General features: G+C 47.3%; 1 protein-coding gene across 1 annotated transcript in view; it reads right to left on the bottom strand.

Annotated features, from left to right (window-relative positions):
• Positions 1 to 769: 769 nt before the first annotated feature.
• The window catches only part of LOC103719218 (magnesium-chelatase subunit ChlD, chloroplastic), a 29,369-nt gene continuing 11,857 nt past the window's right edge, over positions 770 to 18,281 (bottom strand). Inside the window, exons 8-15 of the mRNA XM_008808350.3 lie at positions 17,829 to 17,966; positions 17,449 to 17,649; positions 16,978 to 17,133; positions 16,579 to 16,686; positions 4,038 to 4,172; positions 3,787 to 3,948; positions 1,396 to 1,516; positions 770 to 1,326 (exon numbers count right to left, since the gene is read on the bottom strand). Coding sequence (XP_008806572.1) covers positions 1,241 to 1,326; positions 1,396 to 1,516; positions 3,787 to 3,948; positions 4,038 to 4,172; positions 16,579 to 16,686; positions 16,978 to 17,133; positions 17,449 to 17,649; positions 17,829 to 17,966 — 1,107 coding nt within the window. The 3' untranslated portion in view covers positions 770 to 1,240. The remainder of the gene's footprint in view (positions 1,327 to 1,395; positions 1,517 to 3,786; positions 3,949 to 4,037; positions 4,173 to 16,578; positions 16,687 to 16,977; positions 17,134 to 17,448; positions 17,650 to 17,828; positions 17,967 to 18,281) is intronic.

The raw sequence follows: 18,281 nt of genomic DNA, 5'->3' as shown, positions 1-18,281 counted from the left end.
GGTGTTCTCCTTCACCATTTGCGCCAAAAAAATATAAGCTTCCGAAAAGTGTAGCAGGATAGTTTGTAAATATCCAATTGCTGTCCAGAACCTTACCTGGTACCTGAACTAAATCTATTTACACCCTGTTTGTGAATAAATCTGAATAAATTCCAGTAATTCAGCCAAGCTTCTTTTTTGGAAACTGGACAGAAAATATGGATAGAGGAAATATAGTACTGAGATTTCCAGCGAAAAATCTGGCTAGCTTGCTTTTGACAGCCAGATCAGAAATCATCTGGGAAGGATCAAATGATTCCATCCAGTTAAAGAAGAATATGTACCTCCATGCTGGGAAAAAAAAAAAAAAATTCCTAAATTTATGCAGATTGTATTTCTATTATCGTTAAAATCATGCAGAAACCTAGGAGGCCTACATCGTGGTAGCTGGTTTCTCCAAAGGGATCCTTTCAATCTCGTCCCAAATTTTGTGGGACAACGTGGTTTGTGTGGGCACATAAAGGGGCATTGATGTTCACCTATGACTTCCCCTGAAATTTATATATAGCTTGGAACCTCGTTGTAACCTAAAATAAATGCAGATATGCAAAAAAGGCTGTTGATCAGATACAAACTTTATGATTCCATTAGATACTAGATCATACCTTTTTGCTCCCAAACTTTGTATTTACCTCCTATCGAACAATTTTAATTCTGATGGTATCGTCCTCGGGCTTCGTCCACACATTAGTGTAGAAAATAAGCAAGGTTGTTTCTTGGAGAAATTTCATTCTGCATCTTAAAATCAGATTCCACAGCTCACCATCCTAAATAATGCTCTTCTAGTCACACCACTCGATCATGCTGTCAGATGAACATGAATTTAAGTTACATATACAGATTTTCCAAGTGCTTCATGTACATAGGCAATCCTTCCAAGTGCCTGAAAAAGCTGTCACTTCAGGCAATGGGAATTCCGTTCTCAGATGAATATACTGAAACGTGGAACTAGCATGACATTGACCCACTTGAAGCTGACACATAAGCAAGCTCATATTCATTCTTTGATGAAGATAGCTTGGTTCATGATCTTGTATCCTCATCATAATCCTGGCCATGCACTAAATGGCCGCCAACTGATGATTTGAACTGATACTCATAAATGCTCTCTCTTGACATTCTAACAAAAAATTTCTACGACAACCAAAATAATCAGATAAAACATAACAAAGCAAATGAAAACATTATGACATGTTGGCAATCATGAACTTTTCAAGGCTGACAATGCTTCCTTTGTTGTTGCAGAGATAACCGCATCAGAAGCATTTGGTAAGTAATAATATTTCCCTGCCACACAAAAGAAGATTAGTAATAGAAAAGCCATCTCAATACCAATAAATACTTTGCACGACATACCTTGGGCGACCCTTGCAATCTCCTTGGCAAATCCAGTGGATACAAACTTGTTTTCAGTATCAATAACTAAAAGCGACATCCCTGTCTTGTATATTTTTCCAGCTACATCTAGAATCTCATCCTGGAGGAATAGAAATATGTGGAGGAAGGAAAAGAAACACAAATTTATGAATATTTCAAAAAGGTTTATCAGCTACATACACATTCAGAGAGTTGATGGAAAGACATGTATAATCGCTTACATCTTCGAAGTTTAAATGGACCCCACAAATTCACATCAAAAACTGAACTTCTAAGTGCAAGCACGTATTGATCATGATATAATTGATGTATCCTGTCTTTGATGGGGTTTACCCAAGTATGAAAATGCATGGAAGCGTGGAAGTAGATGCACATGCTAACTTTATGGTTCTATGGATGACTCTTTTTTCATCCTAGTGTCTACAATACGAGAAGTGAAGAAAAGTGGTAGTTTTAAAAAAAATGCAAATGCAGAAGAGCTTGCATCAAGTTCAGATTCATGTACTTTTTTAAGGTCAGAATCTTCTATTGTTTTTTGCATATTGAAGGGTGTCTAAGATGGCATGGATCCATGTACACTAGCAATATTTAGTCAGCATAACATGACTTTTCAGAACTTAAAGCCTTTCTTTCAGGTTTTCTTGGATAAATTTTATGTTTTTTTATTTTTTTTTTCCTTTTACTATTTCATACAAGAGAGGTGGGATAAAAATGATTATGGTGCTCTATTAGAAGGATCCACACAAGGTGAAGGCTAGTATTTTTCAATTTCTTTTGTGACGTAACTTTCTTTTGAGTTTGTATTGGTAAAGTTAACACAAAAGATAACCTATTTACATTGGCATAATCTAAGAAGAATCCTGTAGTAATTACAAGGAGAAGGAATGATCAGATAGAACGACAAAAAAAAAGGTGTCATCCGGCATCAGTTTCTTATTTTTAGAAATGAAAAAATAGAAATTTTATTTTTATTTTATTACTTATTTTTTAAAATAAATATGTTTGATATAGTCAATTACTTTTTGACAACATAAACATGATAATGCTAATTGAGGCATTAATAGTGGTGGTGAAGACAGTGAAGTCTGCGGTGGATGGTGGCGATGGTGGCAAGGGGATTGTGCTAGAAATGTGGCATAGATGGTAGTGGTGGCAAGGGCATCGACAATGTGGTGGTGACAGCGGCGGTGGCGGCGGCAATGGTGGTGAGGTCAAAGATGGTGGGGTGGCAGCAATACCGATTGTGGCACTGGTGGCGACGACGACAGTGGTGGTGGTGGAGATGACGATGGGGGCGATGGTGGTCATAGAACGATGACGACAGCCATGGCAGCAATGATAGTAGTGGTGAATATGATGGCAGCAGCAATGGAGGTGGAGAGGGTGGTGGTGGAGATGACGGCGGTGGTAGAGGTAATGTCAGTTTTGATGAAAAAGATATTAGATTCTTGTTTTTGAAAATAGTGAACGTAAGAATTTCTTCCTTAAATTTTTCTAAAATAATGAAAATCATTTTTGAAAATAGAACATAGAAACAATAGCACCAAACATGTTTTTTGCCTTGGTTTCTATGATTTGATTCTTTAAAAATTAAAACCAATGCAAACAGGCCCTAAAGAAGACAACTATAACATGGATACCATGTCAGAGTTCAAAATCGGATATACTCTTTATATAGGAAATGATTTTCAGAATGGTATCGAAAATTATTTCTTTTTAGCTCTGAGACAAATTGTGGGGGACCACTAGTTAGAGATCCCATATAAAGTACTTGGGAAACACCTCCCAAGATTGAAAACAGAATCTTGTCCCATATCGAGGAGGGATAGAAATGACGGGTTCCAGACCAATTTGCACAAAAGTTTGTTCTAACTCAGTTACATGAGCCTGAATCTAAGTTGACTTACATTTGCTTCTTGAACCCATTTTTTTATCTTTATTTTTCAAGACTTATTTCAAATCTTGAACCCATTTGCTACCTGACGAATGCAAGGATTTGGAACATATATATTAGAAATATGTCCAACTAATGCTCAATTATTTTTCAAAAGGTTTTACTCGCAAAAATAGGAAACTATTATCACATAACAACCAATCCAGTTATTTTCTTGCAACAAATAACACTGAAATTTTGCATGCTAAAGAAATAAGTGAAACTTGTGAAACTCTGGACATAGCATGACACAGTTCCAGATGCTTCTTAATCATTTTAAAAATATGGCTTGATGAATCGTGAAAATCAAATTTTTTTTTGTGCTCTTACCTGAAGCAGATAGCTAGTCATAAAGTTAAAACATTTAGCATTATAAAAAAAAAAGATCAATCATCTATTATTTAATCTCTGTATTACCATCTGAGTTATGATACTACCTTTAATTCTTGAGCAGAAAGTTTAGGAGCATCGGCAGAAGCTGCAGCTTCAGGGTCAGTGGATATTTTCAGTGATACATTAGCCCTTCCATCAGTAATGGCAACAATCATAACACGTCCAACATCCCCACTCTTTTCAGCATTTAGTCCAACTCTAACAGCCTTACAGAGGGAATGCAAAATCGACCAACGTAACTTGAGTAACATAAAAGCGGTTATAGAAGATATTAAAGAATCATTTATTGCTATACCGTGCTGAGGCCATGAGCTAAGGGAGAACCACCACCACATGGGAGCCTCTCAAGGCGTTTCCTAGCCATTGCTATTGATCTTGATGGAGGTAATAGAACTTCTGCATAATCTCCACGGAAAGGAATGATTGATACCTGACAGAAAGCAATCGTAAGTTATATAAAAGAATTAGGATAGAGCCAAATTTCAAGCATGTTTATGGGGGCCACGTGGCAATTAGCCTAGCTTGATCAATAGATCATGCTGCAAGAACACACTGCTGATTTGATGTTCCCTGCTGAGATGGCCCGATTATCTAATGAATGCTGTTCTTTTGTACAATTAGAAAAGTAGAACAAAACATGAAGTGATTATATCCGACAACTAGGATCATTAAGCAAGGTTAGACTTATGAAATAGAAACAACAAAATGGAATAGGGGCATCGGATCTACAATTCAAAGTGACAAGGTCCTAAAGCTATTCTAAAAACTGTGTAAACATCAAACCTTTTTCCCCCGATATATCAAGTTACAATATGAGTAAATTTAAATAGTAATAAGCAAACAGAATCCCGACTAACAATATAGTATAACACTTATTGCTTTAGTTTTAGAATTTCTTGCTATCCCAGTATTATAAATTGAATGCCTATATCATAATTGAGATCAGTTTCTAGAGTATTGAAGCATCTAGGGCAGGGAAGTTATGTGCTAAAAGGTAACAAACAGTTACCAGTAGTTGGCTTTAACTAAATTTATCTAAGATAATTCTGCATAATCAAGTTGGCTGTTACTCATATCAATACTTATCTTATAGAGCAGGAATTTCCATACGACATTATATATAATCCACACCTATGTTAAGGTAGATCCAAAGAATATGAGTGCAAAGCAGAGAGTAGTTGGATGATGAGGATCCTGAGCACTGCCTGTCTACTCCATTGTAATTGTAAAAGCTAAAATAAGAAGGTTGCGTGAAGCAAGGCCGTAAATGTGTGGTATTCTGGATTTCAAAATGGGTGAGGTATTAGCTTTCGTAGTGGCTCAAATCCCAAAAGTGGTTTTAACGAAAACAAATACTAATATAACCTAAACAGGCAAAGTAACGAACATCAGGCAAGCTGCAGATGGAAAACTGGCAACAGGAATTCACTTAAAGGGCTGAAAGCACAAACAGAAACAATAATCACTTAAAGGAAGAGCACTGGGCTTGGGAAAAAGATTATTGTATTAGATGACAACGTAGTCAGAGAATCACAAACAAGTACATGAAGGGGGTCTATAATATTGAAATTTCACAAAGATATTGTTGGGGGAAAAACCCAAGTCATACCACCACGGAGGCGCTCGGCCAAAGAGCGCCGACCAGGAAGGCGCCCGACTAAAGAGCGCCGACCAGAGAGCGCCAAGAAGAGGCGCTCGACCAGAGAGCGCCGACCAGAAAGACGAGAGCGCCATAGAGGCGCTCGGCTAGAAGGCGCTCGCCCGAAGGGCGCCGACCAGAAGCACTAGAAGCAACCCCGCCACAGGGCGCCCCGCTGGGCGGCCAGCTCGGCTTGGCACCCCTGCCGAGCCGATGCCTTAACCAATACTTATCCCCGCCTAAACTTTTTGAAAGATCTGGCGGCTATATACGCGACTCCACTACAACTTGCCACCTGCCACCATCTTTGAGCCATCAAGGCACAAGATCTCCGCAGGTATTCTGGCACAACCTGTCATTAATGCACGAGACCCCCTCAGGTCTCCGATGCATTCAGTCATTTAATGAACACGGCCCAAGACGATCTCCGGATCACTGAACCATCAGAGCGTATGGCTCACCCTGACCACCGGTTCACTCGGTAATAAATGCACTTACCGTCTACGAACCCCAGACCCACTACGGCCGACGGTTCAACCACTCCAACGGGTCTGATCAACCGCGACAACTCCCTGACTCCGGCCTGATTCGGCCTTATTCTCCACTACGCCATTAATGGGCCAAATCGTGCCCAATTATCACAAAAAAGGACAAATTCCCCTGTCACCTCCCAGGTAACACAATATCCCTCTATAAAAGGGAACCTGGGGGGAAAAAAGAGGGGGACCGGAGGAGAAAAAGAAACAGCACAGACACAATTGAACACAATATTTTCTTTATTTTCTCTACATATCTCTTCCTTGCTCTCTCCACATATTGGCCCCCTCTGACTTAAGCATCGGAGGGCCGACGCCGGAGAGCCCGGCCACCGGCTTTTTTGCAGGACAGGACAGGACGCACTCTTCTCCGCTCTCTCATCCCCACGGAGGACACAGTCGGCCGGCGCACCGCCGTCCGCCCTCCCGGCAGCGGAGCTCCTCCTCCCCTGGTTTCGCGGCGGCCCCCGGGTCCAATTTCCAGCAACAGTTGGCGCTAGAGGAAGGGACCGAGTTGCTGCCATGAAACTAAGAAGCAAAGGGGCCTCCAATGCCTCTCGACGTCCTCCACCCAATCCTGAACATTCTGTCCAAAACTCGCCGCCTCCGGCCGAGTCAACCCCTCAAGTTCGGCCGGAGCAATTGATGTCCTGGTGCAACAGGTGCAAGCCTTGGCTACCGCTGTCCAAAGCTTGCAACCCAGGGGCATCCCAACGGCACTGCTTCCTCCGGCTCCAGTCCAACCGGAGCCCCCTACAAACGGACTTCCCCTTCGAGGTCAGGACTCTCAAGTCCAGGCCTCCTTCTGGAGAGAGCACCCAGTCAGAGGCCACGGAGGCTGGCCACAACCTTCAGAAGCTGAGTCGGTTCCGGGGCAACTTGCACCTGAACGAACCGCTGCAGCGGTCCTCCAGAATGACGAACTCGACAAGAAGGTCGAGAAGCTGGAGCGCCAAATCCAGGCGCTCCACGGAAGAAAATCAGGACGTGATGGCGACTTCGAGTTCACTACGAAGTCGCCCTTCTCTCCGGAGATTGAAGATGAACCGGTTCCACTACGGTTCAAGATGCCTCAGGTGGAGCCTTACAACGGCAAGGCTGATCCCCTTGACCACCTGAAAAGTTACCGGGTCTTAAAGGCCCTACAAGGAGCCTCGGAGGCCATGATATGCAAGGCTTTTCCGGCAACACTCCGAGGGCCAGCCCGGCTTTGGTTTACCGGGCTGAAGCCGAGTACTGTCTCTTCTTTTGAGCAGCTCGGCAGACAATTTGCTGGCAATTTTGCCGCCAGCCAGCCCCAGCGGCGGACATCGGACTCCCTCCTTGATATCAAACAGAAGGAGGGAGAACCCTTCAAGGAGTATTTGGACCGGTTTACCGCCGCAACATGGGAGGTCCGGGAGCTTGACCAGTCCATCGCCATGTCGGCGCTAAAGACTGGAGCCCGGTCTTACAGGTTCCTCTTCTCAATCGAGAAGAATTTCCCCGCGGACCTCACCGAAATGTTCGCTCGGGCGCGGAAGTACGCCAAGGCTGAGGAAGCCGTGGCTGTTAGGCGGGGTGGGACCGAGCAGAACCCCAAGAAGAGACGCCGCGAGGAGCGCGGCCAGCCCAGAAGCCCGTCTCCGCGACGAGCCAAGAATCCGCCCCGCCCGAAGAGTCCACCCCAGTTGAGGGGACCGCCACAGCAAAGGTCACCATTCCGCCCGAGGTTCCCACTGCGGGCCCATGCACCCGAAGGGAGGTATGAAAACTACACTCCCCTCAACGCTCCTCGGGCTGAAATCCTCATGGAGAGTGAGGGTCGGGATCGTATCCGGCTCCCACCTCCAAAACAAGATACCAGAACCCGGCGTGATCCCCGGAAGTATTGCCGTTTCCACCGGGATCACGGCCATGATACCGAGGATTGCTATCAGCTCCGAAATGAGATCGAAGCACTCATCCGCCGAGGGGTGCTCGATCGGTTCGTGCAAGGCCGGCGTGAAGAGAAGAAGCCAGTCGAAGGAGCTGCACAGCCTGAAGGTTCAAATGCCAACAGGCCCATCGCCGGCATCATCAACACCATCCGAGGCGGGGCCTCGGCTGGAGAAGCTTCGAGGGAAGAAACCTCCTCAAAGCGTCTGCGCGCCTCTGAAGCCATCTCCTTTTCAGATGATGATCTAGAGGGAGTCGAAACTCCCCATGATGATGCCGTGGTCATCTCCATGATCATAAATAAATTTGATGTAAAGCACATCTTGGTCGATAATGGAAGCTCGGCGAATGTTTTGTATTTTGGTGCATATTGTAAAATGGGGATGACAAATGAGCAGCTACGGAGAATGAATGCTCCGTTAATTGGATTTACTGGGGATTCAGTCCCAGTAGAAGGCGAAATCGACCTCCTGGTCACAGCCGGGCTCGCCCCCCGTGAAATTACCGTGGGGATGAGCTTCCTTGTAATACGCCTGCCCTCAGTCTACAATGCCATCCTCGGAAGGCCGGGTTTCAACGCCCTCCGAGCAGTGGTCTCGACCCGCCACCTGCTCATGCGATTCCTCACCAGCCAGGGAGTCGGCGAAGTTCGAGGGGACCAAATGGTGGCAAGGCGATGCTACCTGGCAACCCACGAGGCAAAACGGCCAGCCGAGGTGCCTGCCCTAGCAACTGACCAACCCTCAACTAAGGTTATGGAGGCACGGGTCAACCCTCAGAAAGAGCGGGTAGAGCCTGGTGAGTTATTAATTCAAGTTCCTTTACGAGAGAACTCTCCCGGGCTAACCGTGCAGGTCGGCTCTAGCCTCAACGAGCATGAGAGGGGTCGCCTCGTTAATTTTCTACGAGACAACATGGACGTCTTCGCATGGTCGCCTGCGGACATGCCAGGGATAGATCCGGAGGTCATGGTCCACCGGCTCCAAGTGAAGCCAACCAGCAAGCCCGTGCGACAAAAGAAGCGAGGCGCCGCCCCTGAACGACAGCGAGCAGCAGCCAAGGAGGTCAGCAATCTCCTTGAAGCTGGCTTCATCCGGGAGATATCCTACCCGGAGTGGCTCGCCAACGTGGTCCTCGTCAAGAAAGCCAGCGGGAAGTGGCGTATGTGCGTGGACTACACCGACCTGAATAAAGCCTGCCCAAAGGACAGCTTCCCACTTCCCAGCATCGACCAGCTCGTGGACTCCACCTCGGGTCACGAACTGCTGGCATTCATGGACGCCTTTTTCGGATACAACCAGATCCGCATGGCGCCAGAAGATGAGGAAAAGACAGCCTTCATCACCGACGGGGGAACCTACTGCTACAAGGTGATGCCGTTCGGCTTAAAAAACGCCGGGGCAACTTATCAAAGGCTGGTCAGCCGGATCTTTAAAAACCAAATAGGCCGAAACATGGAGGTCTATGTAGATGACATGCTGGTGAAAAGTAGGGTTGCACAAGATCATGTGGCCGACCTTGATGAAGCATTCTCCACACTCCGAAAGTACCAGATGAAGCTCAATCCAGCCAAATGTGCATTCGGAGTCACCTCCGGCAAATTCCTCGGCTTCATCATTACGTAACGAGGAATTGAGGCCAATCCTGAAAAGATCCGAGCCCTCCAGGAGATGACACCTCCTAGGACGGTCAAGGAGGTACAACGGCTTACGGGCCGAGTAGCAGCCCTCGGAAGATTCATCTCCCGCTCGGCCGAGCGCTGCCTTCCATTCTTTACTGCCCTCAAGAAGCCGAAGAACTTTTTATGGTCGGACAAGTGCCAGCAATCTTTTGAAGAGCTCAAGCGCCTTCTGGCTTCCCCTCCCCTGCTCACAAAGCCTCAACAGGGTGAACTCCTCTACCTGTATCTAGCTGTCTCCCCTGTAACAGTAAGCTCGGTCCTGGTCCGAGAGGAGGGTAAGCTCCAAAAGCTAGTATATTACACCAGCCGGGTCTTGAGGAATGCCGAGACCCGATACTCCAAACTGGAGAAGACTGTCTATGCTCTGGTCATCTCAGCTCGGAGGCTCCGACCCTACTTCCAAGCCCACACAGTGGCCGTACTGACCGACCAGCCGGTCAAGCAAATCCTGCAAAGATCAGACCGTGCGGGCCGGATCACGAAATGGGCCATCGAGCTCGGGGAATTCGACCTCGAGTACCGACCCAGACCAGCGATCAAAGCACAAGCGCTCGCAGACTTTATAGTCGAGTGCACCATACCGGACGAGGCGGAGCCCAAACCTGAGCCACCAACGGAGCCGACCCCGAGTTTGACATGGACCCTGCATGTCGATGGCTCTTCAAACTCGGGGGGTAGCGGAGCGGGACTTATCCTCACCAGCCCGGAGGGGGTGGTCGCCGAGCAAGCCTTGCGCCTCGAATTTCCTGCTTCCAATAACATGGCGGAGTACGAAGCGCTTGTCGCCGGGCTCAAGCTAGCCAAAGAGCTAGGAGTGAAGGACTTGAAGGCCTTCAGTGATTCTCAGCTCGTCGTCAACCAAATCATGGGCGACTTTGAAGCCAGAGACCCGACCATGCAGAGGTATCTTCAGAAGGTACGGGATCTCGCCTCGACCCTGGACACTTTTCACATTCAACATGTTACCAGGTCGGAGAATCTCAGGGCCGACCAGCTATCAAAGCTGGCGTCCTCTCGCATGAGCGAGCTCCCCAAAGCGGCCGTACTGGAGTATCTCCGAAAGCCCAGTACAGACGAGCCCGAGCAGACCCTCTGCGCTGAGTTCGAGCCGAGCTGGATGGATGAACTCATCAGCTACCTGCAAGACGAAGTCCTCCCCACTGATGAACGAGAAGCTCGCCGAATAAAGCGCTCCGCCACCCGGTACACACTGCATGAGGAAAAGCTTTATCGGAGATCTTTCACATCTCCCCTCCTCAGATGCCTTCGCCCAACGGAGGCTGATTACGCCATGCGCGAGGTCCATGAAGGAATTTGTGGAAATCATCTGGGAGGACGAGCATTGGCCCATAAAATTCTACGCTAAGGATACTATTGGCCGACACTCCAGAAGGATGCTCTGGACTTCGTCCAAAGATGTGACCGGTGCCAGAGGAACGCCAACGTTCAACGCCGGCCCTCTGCTCCCTTGACTTCAATCAGCTCCCCTTGGCCTTTTGCCCAGTGGAAAATCGACATCCTAGGGCCATTTCCACTGGCCACCGGACAGAGGAAGTTCCTGGTAGTTTCCATCGACTATTTCACAAAGTGGGTGGAAGCCGAGCCCCTTGCCCGAATCACCGAGCAGAAGATGCGGGATTTTGTCTGGAAGTCCATAATCTGTAGATTCGGGCTCCCCCGCATCCTTATCTCTGACAACGGTCGCCAGTTTGACAACATTCACTTCAGAGAATTCTGCTCCGAGCTTGGCATTGACCACCGCTTCACCTCGGTCGCGCACCCTCAGACGAACGGAGAAACAGAGATAACAAACCGTACTATTTTGCAGGGGCTCAAAGCCAGGCTCGACAAATCTAAAGGACAATGGGTCGAAGACCTATACAATGTCCTGTGGGCTTACCGGACCACGTTCCGCGTCCCCACCGGCGAGACTCCCTTCAACCTAACATATGGGACGGAGGCTGTCATTCCACTAGAGATTGGACTTCCTTCTCCAAGAGTTGAGTATCACGATGCCAGCTCCAACTCTTCGCAACTCAGAAGCAACCTCGACCTAATCGAGGAAACAAGGGAGGCCGCCCGAGTTCGTATGGCGAGGTACCAGCAAAAGACAGCTCAGTACTACAACGCCAGGGTCAAGGTCAAATCCTTCAGACCAGGGGACCTTGTCCTCAGAAGAGCTGAAGCCTCCCGACCAACTGAGCAAGGGAAGCTAGCCCCGAATTGGGAAGGACCTTACCGAGTCACGCGCATCCGCCGACCCGGAACTTATAAACTAGAGTCTCTAGACGGGACTCCCATTCCACGAAGCTGGAGCTCTGAAAATGTCCGGGCGTACCACCAATAGAACCCCAAGGGGTCCCTCAATATTCAACTATAAATTTCATTTTGTGAATTTCGTTTTATGATGGTCTGCGTGCTTACTTCAAGCTCACCAATTCTCCTGATTACCCCATGGTGTCAGGTTTATTTCTCCTCCCTTGACCACGGTTGGGATGCCCCGATGTCTCGGGATGATGGAGTATCTACGTGGACTCCCTGAAGATGTTCGTGAGTTCGTGATGCGCTCTCCATCGGCCAAACGAGCTCGGCTCGTTCTCCATCGACCAACGAGCTCGGCTCGTTCTCCTACCCCGACCTCGGCCGGGATGCCCCGAGACGTCGGGATGCCCCGATTCGTCGGGAAGCCTCGAGACGTCGAGTTGCGGTCTTTAGTGACCAGACGAGCTCGGCTCGTTCTCCATCGACTTCCACCAACGAGCTCGGCTCGTGCTCCATCGGCCAACGAGCTCGGCTCGTTCTCCTACCCGGACCTCGACCGGGATGCCCCGAGACGTCGGGATGCCCCGATTCGTCGGGAAGCCTCGAGACGTCGAGTTGCGGTCTTTAGTGACCGGACGAGCTCGGCTCGTTCTCCATCGACTTCCACCGACGAGCTCGGCTCGTGCTCCATCGGCCAACGAGCTCGGCTCGTTCTCCTACCCCGACCTCGGCCGGGATGCCCCGAGACGTCGGGATGCCCCGAGACGTCGGGATGCCCCGATTCGTCGGGAAGCCTCGAGACGTCGAGTTGCGGTCTTTAGTGACCAGACGAGCTCGGCTCGTTCTCCATCGACTTCCACCGACGAGCTCGGCTCGTGCTCCATCGGCCAACGAGCTCGGCTCGTTCTCCTACCCCGACCTCGGCCGGGATGCCCCGAGACGTCGGGATGCCCCGATTCGTCGGGAAGCCTCGAGACGTCGAGTTGCGGTCTTTAGTGACCAGACGAGCTCGGCTCGTTCTCCATCGACTTCCACCGACGAGCTCGGCTCGTGCTCCATCGGCCAACGAGCTCGGCTCGTTCTCCTACCCCGACCTCGTCCGGGATGCCCCGAGACGTCGGGATGCCCCGATTCGTCGGAAAGCCTCGAGACGTCGAGTTGCGGTCTTTAGTGACCAGACGAGCTCGGCTCGTTCTCCATCGACTTCCACCGACGAGCTCGGCTCGTGCTCTATCGGCCATCGAGCTCGGCTCGTTCTCCTACCCCGACCTCGTCCGGGATGCCCCGAGACGTCGGGATGCCCCGATTCGTCGGGTAGCCTCGAGACATCGAGTTGCGGTCTTTAGTGACCAGACGAGCTCGGCTCGTTCTCCATCGGCTTCAGCCAACGAGCTCGGCTCGTTCTCCATCACTGAATCTCTGCCGACGTCCTCGAAGAACGGACCTCGAGCAGAGCGTCTTCAGTCGCCTCGGCGAAAGGCAACCTCGGTACAAGGTACCCATTTATATAATGTCTTTACATTATTTTACCTATTCTTGGATTTCTCTGCCGACGTCCTCGAAGAACGGACTCCGAGCAGAGCGTCTTCAGTCGCCTCGGCGAAAGGCAACCTCGGTACAAGGTACCCATTTATTTAATGTCTTTACATTATTTTACCTATTCTTGGATTTCTCTCCGCCGACGTCCTCAAAGAACGGAGTCCGAGCAGAGGAGCGTCTTCAGTCGCCTCGGCGCGAGAACGCTCACGGTACCAGGTACCCATTTATTCAATATCCTTACATTATTCTATTTTTGGATTTCCCTCCGCCGACTTCCTCAAAGAACGGAGTCCGAGCGGAACGTTTTCGGTCGCCTCGACGTGAAAATGCTCACGGTACCAGCAAGCTTAGTTTATACTAAATCCGGTGAATCCTCGTCACGAGCTGACGAGCATTCAACCCATTCGTTGAAAAAGAATCCGCCCCGCCCCGGTAACTCGAGGCTCGGACCCGAAGTTCACTAACTTCGCCAGAGTTTTAAGTCCTAGTGACCGCCTTAGGGCTCGGTCGAATTCTAGTCTAGGCTCGGAAAGACCCTCCGAGCCCAAATCCCCTAAGCATAAAAATCGCTGTACTGATAGTCGAAAGACCGAGCAATGGAGCTCGGCAAGCCGAACCTAAACCCAAACCCTGTGGCGGATGAAGTTGAGGCCATGGAGCCCAAATCCTTGGAACCTAAAATGGATCCGAGCAGAGAGACTTTAGTCTACAACAGACAAGTTTCCAAAAAAGTATATTCATTTCAAAAAGCCCGTAGGCTAAGTACAAAAATTCGGGCTCGGCCCCTACAAGTATGGGGACCACCCCGACTTAACAAAAACAGCAGAACTACACTCAAGTCTCGAGCTCGACCGCTTCGGCTTCGGTAGCGTCGGGAGCGGTAGGCTCTGCAGTCGGGACCTCAGCAGTGGCCTCGGCAGCGGCCTCGGCAGAGCCTACTAAAGCTACTTCCCGCGCTCCAGCTGGTAGCCAGCTGGAACTCGGAAGTCGGGGGGTAGTGTTGGGGGAAAAACCCAAGTCATACCACCACGGAGGCGCTCGGCCAAAGAGCGCCGACCAGGAAGGCGCCCGACTAAAGAGCGCCGACCAGAGAGCGCCAAGAAGAGGCGCTCGACCAGAGAGCGCCAAGAAGAGGCGCTCGACCAGAGAGCGCCGACCAGAAAGACGAGAGCGCCAAATAGAGGCGCTCGGCTAGAAGGCGCTCGCCCGAAGGGCGCCGACCAAAAGCACTAGAAGCAACCCCGCCACAGGGCGCCCCGCTGGGCGGCCAGCTCGGCTCGGCACCCCTGCCGAGCCGATGCCTTAACCAATACTCATCCCCGCCTAAACTTTTTGAAAGATCTGGCGGCTATATACGCGACTCCACTACAACTTGCCACCTGCCACCATCTTTGAGCCATCAAGGCACAAGATCTCCGCAGGTATTCTGGCACAACCTGTCATTAATGCACGAGACCCCCTCAGGTCTCCGATGCATTCAGTCATTTAATGAATACGGCCCAAGACGATCTCCGGATCACTGAACCATCAGAGCGTATGGCTCACCCTGACCACCGGTTCACTCGGTAATAAATGCACTTACCGTCTACGAACCCCAGGCCCACTACGGCCGACGGTTCAACCACTCCAACGGGTCTGATCAACCGCGACAACTCCCTGACTCCGGCCTGATTCGGCCTTATTCTCCACTACGCCATTAATGGGCCAAATCGTGCCCAATTATCACAAAAAAGGACAAATTTCCCTGTCACCTCCCAGGTAACACAATATCCCTCTATAAAAGGGAACCTGGGGGGAAAAAAGAGGGAGACCGGAGGAGAAAAAGAAACAGCACAGACACAATTGAACACAATATTCTCTTTATTTTCTCCACATATCTCTTCCTTGCTCTCTCCACATATTGGCCCCCTCTGACTTAAGCATCGGAGGGCCGGCGCCGGAGAGCCCGGCCACCGGCTTTTTTGCAGGACAGGACAGGACGCACTCTTCTCCGCTCTCTCATCCCCACGGAGGACACAGTCGGCCGGCGCACCGCCGTCCGCCCTCCCGGCAGCGGAGCTCCTCCTCCCCTGGTTTCGTGGCGGCCCCCGGGTCCAATTTCCAGCAACAGATATATTTTCTATAAATATTAGAATATGAGAAGAAATGTCCTAGAGTATTGGGCCATAACCTGAAAAGACAAGCCAAATCATTCTGGTCAATTCAGAGGATAAGGATTTGATAGATTGTAGTAGATGCAAGGGTCAAAAATCAAAATGTCCTACTGATTGTGGTATGGTTCTTTGAAGACAAACAATAAGCAAGAAGAATGGACTAAGACAGTATTCATTAGCTCGTGACCACAAGGGATAAACATTGTGCATAGGTATTCTTGCTTGGATTTAGCCTGAAGTGGTAGACACCCAGCCCAAGCTCAGCCCAAAGAGTTATAATTGCGCTTGACAAACGATAGATAAATTATGTCATCCCTTCTTCATTCATGATTTGATGAGACTGATGAGCGCTTCAAGGAACAATGACTCATTATTGCTTAAAAAAGGCAAGCTTTTAGTGTTGTATCTACACCATATATTTGATGTGTATACCTAGTATCATATAAATGTTATACAAATATCAGACTATGCTGCACTCGGCTTCAGGCTCACAAACCACTTGCTCGAGCCCAGATCAACTTCGTATTATATCTTATGGATTTTTAACATGTTTGTCTAAATTATAATTCATTATTGTTTGTGTCATACCTATTTTATATTTGCAATATTGGCATATCTATCCATATCCCTTATATGTGCCCATGCTTCATATATGATATATTTGCAAAAATTTTGTTTGTTTATCCAGAAAAGAAAAAGGATTTTGTTAGCAACTTCTCAGTTATATGATGGAATTTGTCAGCTAAACTTCAAATATAAGATTGATTATATAATGACGAAATAGTGGTTTTGGTACATGTAAGGTAAATAAATTTTCATTGGTTTTACATCAGTTTTGCACTTTCCTTTGTAGTCCATGTTTTTCAAATGAAAAGGTGTGGGAATTTGGGAACTTTTTTTTCATTTGTTTTGCATTAGGACAGAAGAAAGACCATGTGTGGCTTTTCTTCTCATTCTCTGATAAGTTGATGTTCAGAGAATGCAATAATTTTTGTTAAGTATTCTAAATTGTTTCATGATTTGTGGAGTTTTCAATATATCATGCATCAGTATCTATTGTCAGAAAATGATTTAGCCAAGCAAGATCTAAATAAAAACAAAGTTCCAACCTGATCTCTACTTGTATAGCTTTCTGCTAGTAGTTGCAATGCTGCACCTTTGGCATTCTGCATACGGTTCAATGCCATGCTTCCACTAGCATCAACTACAAAAATTACCTGTCAGAAATAAACATTGTTGAACAAAGCTTGATCGTTATAGAAGACTGCAAAATAAAGCCTGATGGTTTCGCATCACAGTGCTGCTCAAATTTTTTTTCATTTAGAAAAAATGTTCATCAGAAAACTGTAAATAAGACTGAGCAGCAAATGTTCTGCCCAAATTAATCTGTCCATAATCAAAGGAGGCTAATAGTTCATAATATGATTTTCAAGATAATTCATCAATTATAAAGTGAATCAGGAACAGGAAGAAAATGGTAGAAGTTAATTTAATGCATACTAACATACCAGGGCACCTGCTTTCCGGGCCATTCTTTTTGCTCTCATATCAGTTTTCTCTACAAAAACTTTTCTTGTCTTGTTAACGTCTTTCTCCCTTCGCAGTTTTTGATATGGAGCAGCTGCTCTTAGTGTTGCATCAACAGCCAGTCTCTTTACAGGACCCTGCATAAGTTTACCATTTTACTGTGTCAGAACCTATTTGAAAACCAAGGCACCATGCTATGGAGAAGTAAGCAAAGCAAATATTTGAATATCTAGACAAAAGCAAGCAAACATATTAGCTAATTAAAGCTTCTTTTATTAAACAAAAGATGGAAAAAAAGATTATACTGTACATGATAGAATCTTCATGACACGTTAGACCTAACAGTAACAACTTCCATAGGGCCAGCCAACAGAAATAAAATCAACTACCCAAGATGCAGATAAGTGAAATTGATAACCATTAGGTAAGCTCTACAGCAGAAATAGAGAAACCTTCGGAAGCATGGGCTTTATATATCTTCCTCTATCTTCTGAGAATATAACATTCTTGGCTCGCCCAGCTTTCCCCCGCCGTCTCTGTGCTTGCTGTGCAAAGAATAGGAGCTTCTCATCTACTATCCCACCTTCAGCATCAAAGATAAACTCATCAGGTATTTGCTGCTCCTGTTCTTCATTTTCTTGGTCATTGTCCTCCTGTTCACAAAGGAAAAGCTTTTAAATTTTCTACAAATTTCTAATATCTTGGAAAGGCATATGCATGGTAATAAAATTGACCAGATGGCAAGAACCCTCTTGTTCTTACATAATATTACTACCCAGTAAACCAGAAAAGACAGATTTTAAAACATAGATGTTTAAAGTGTTTTGTACACCTCTTGATCTTCTTCCTCATTTTGATCCTCTGCAGAGTCTTGACTTTGTGGTGGCGGTGGCGGTGGTGGAGGTGGCTGATTTTTCTGTTCTTGTGAGTTTTCATTGACAGTTGACCGGGGTAAAACAACTAGCTCTACCTGCAAAAGGTAAGCATGTGATCTTTTCATTGAAAATTTATAATGCTACCTTACCAGGAGTAAAGTGCTTATCAAAAATACATTTAAATCGGTGGTCCAAAGCGTAGCAACTTCAATTATAGGTAAAACTGAAACAGTATAGGAAATAAACCAAAGAACCAATTGTTTGAGTACTAAAATGATCTTCTTAGATGCAAATGAGACAATTATTATAAAGCAATCTCAGGACTCAAAACCCTATGAATCACACTTCTTGAAACAAAATGAAGTGATGGATACTGGGGACTGCTCAGAATTACAATAAGAAAGTTGACA

Source organism: Phoenix dactylifera, chromosome 3 (assembly GCF_009389715.1).
Source record: "Phoenix dactylifera cultivar Barhee BC4 chromosome 3, palm_55x_up_171113_PBpolish2nd_filt_p, whole genome shotgun sequence".
Taxonomy (NCBI): domain Eukaryota; kingdom Viridiplantae; phylum Streptophyta; class Magnoliopsida; order Arecales; family Arecaceae; genus Phoenix; species Phoenix dactylifera.
The sequence above is the reverse complement of the archived record's forward strand: the minus strand, read 5'-3'. Positions and strand labels throughout refer to the sequence as shown.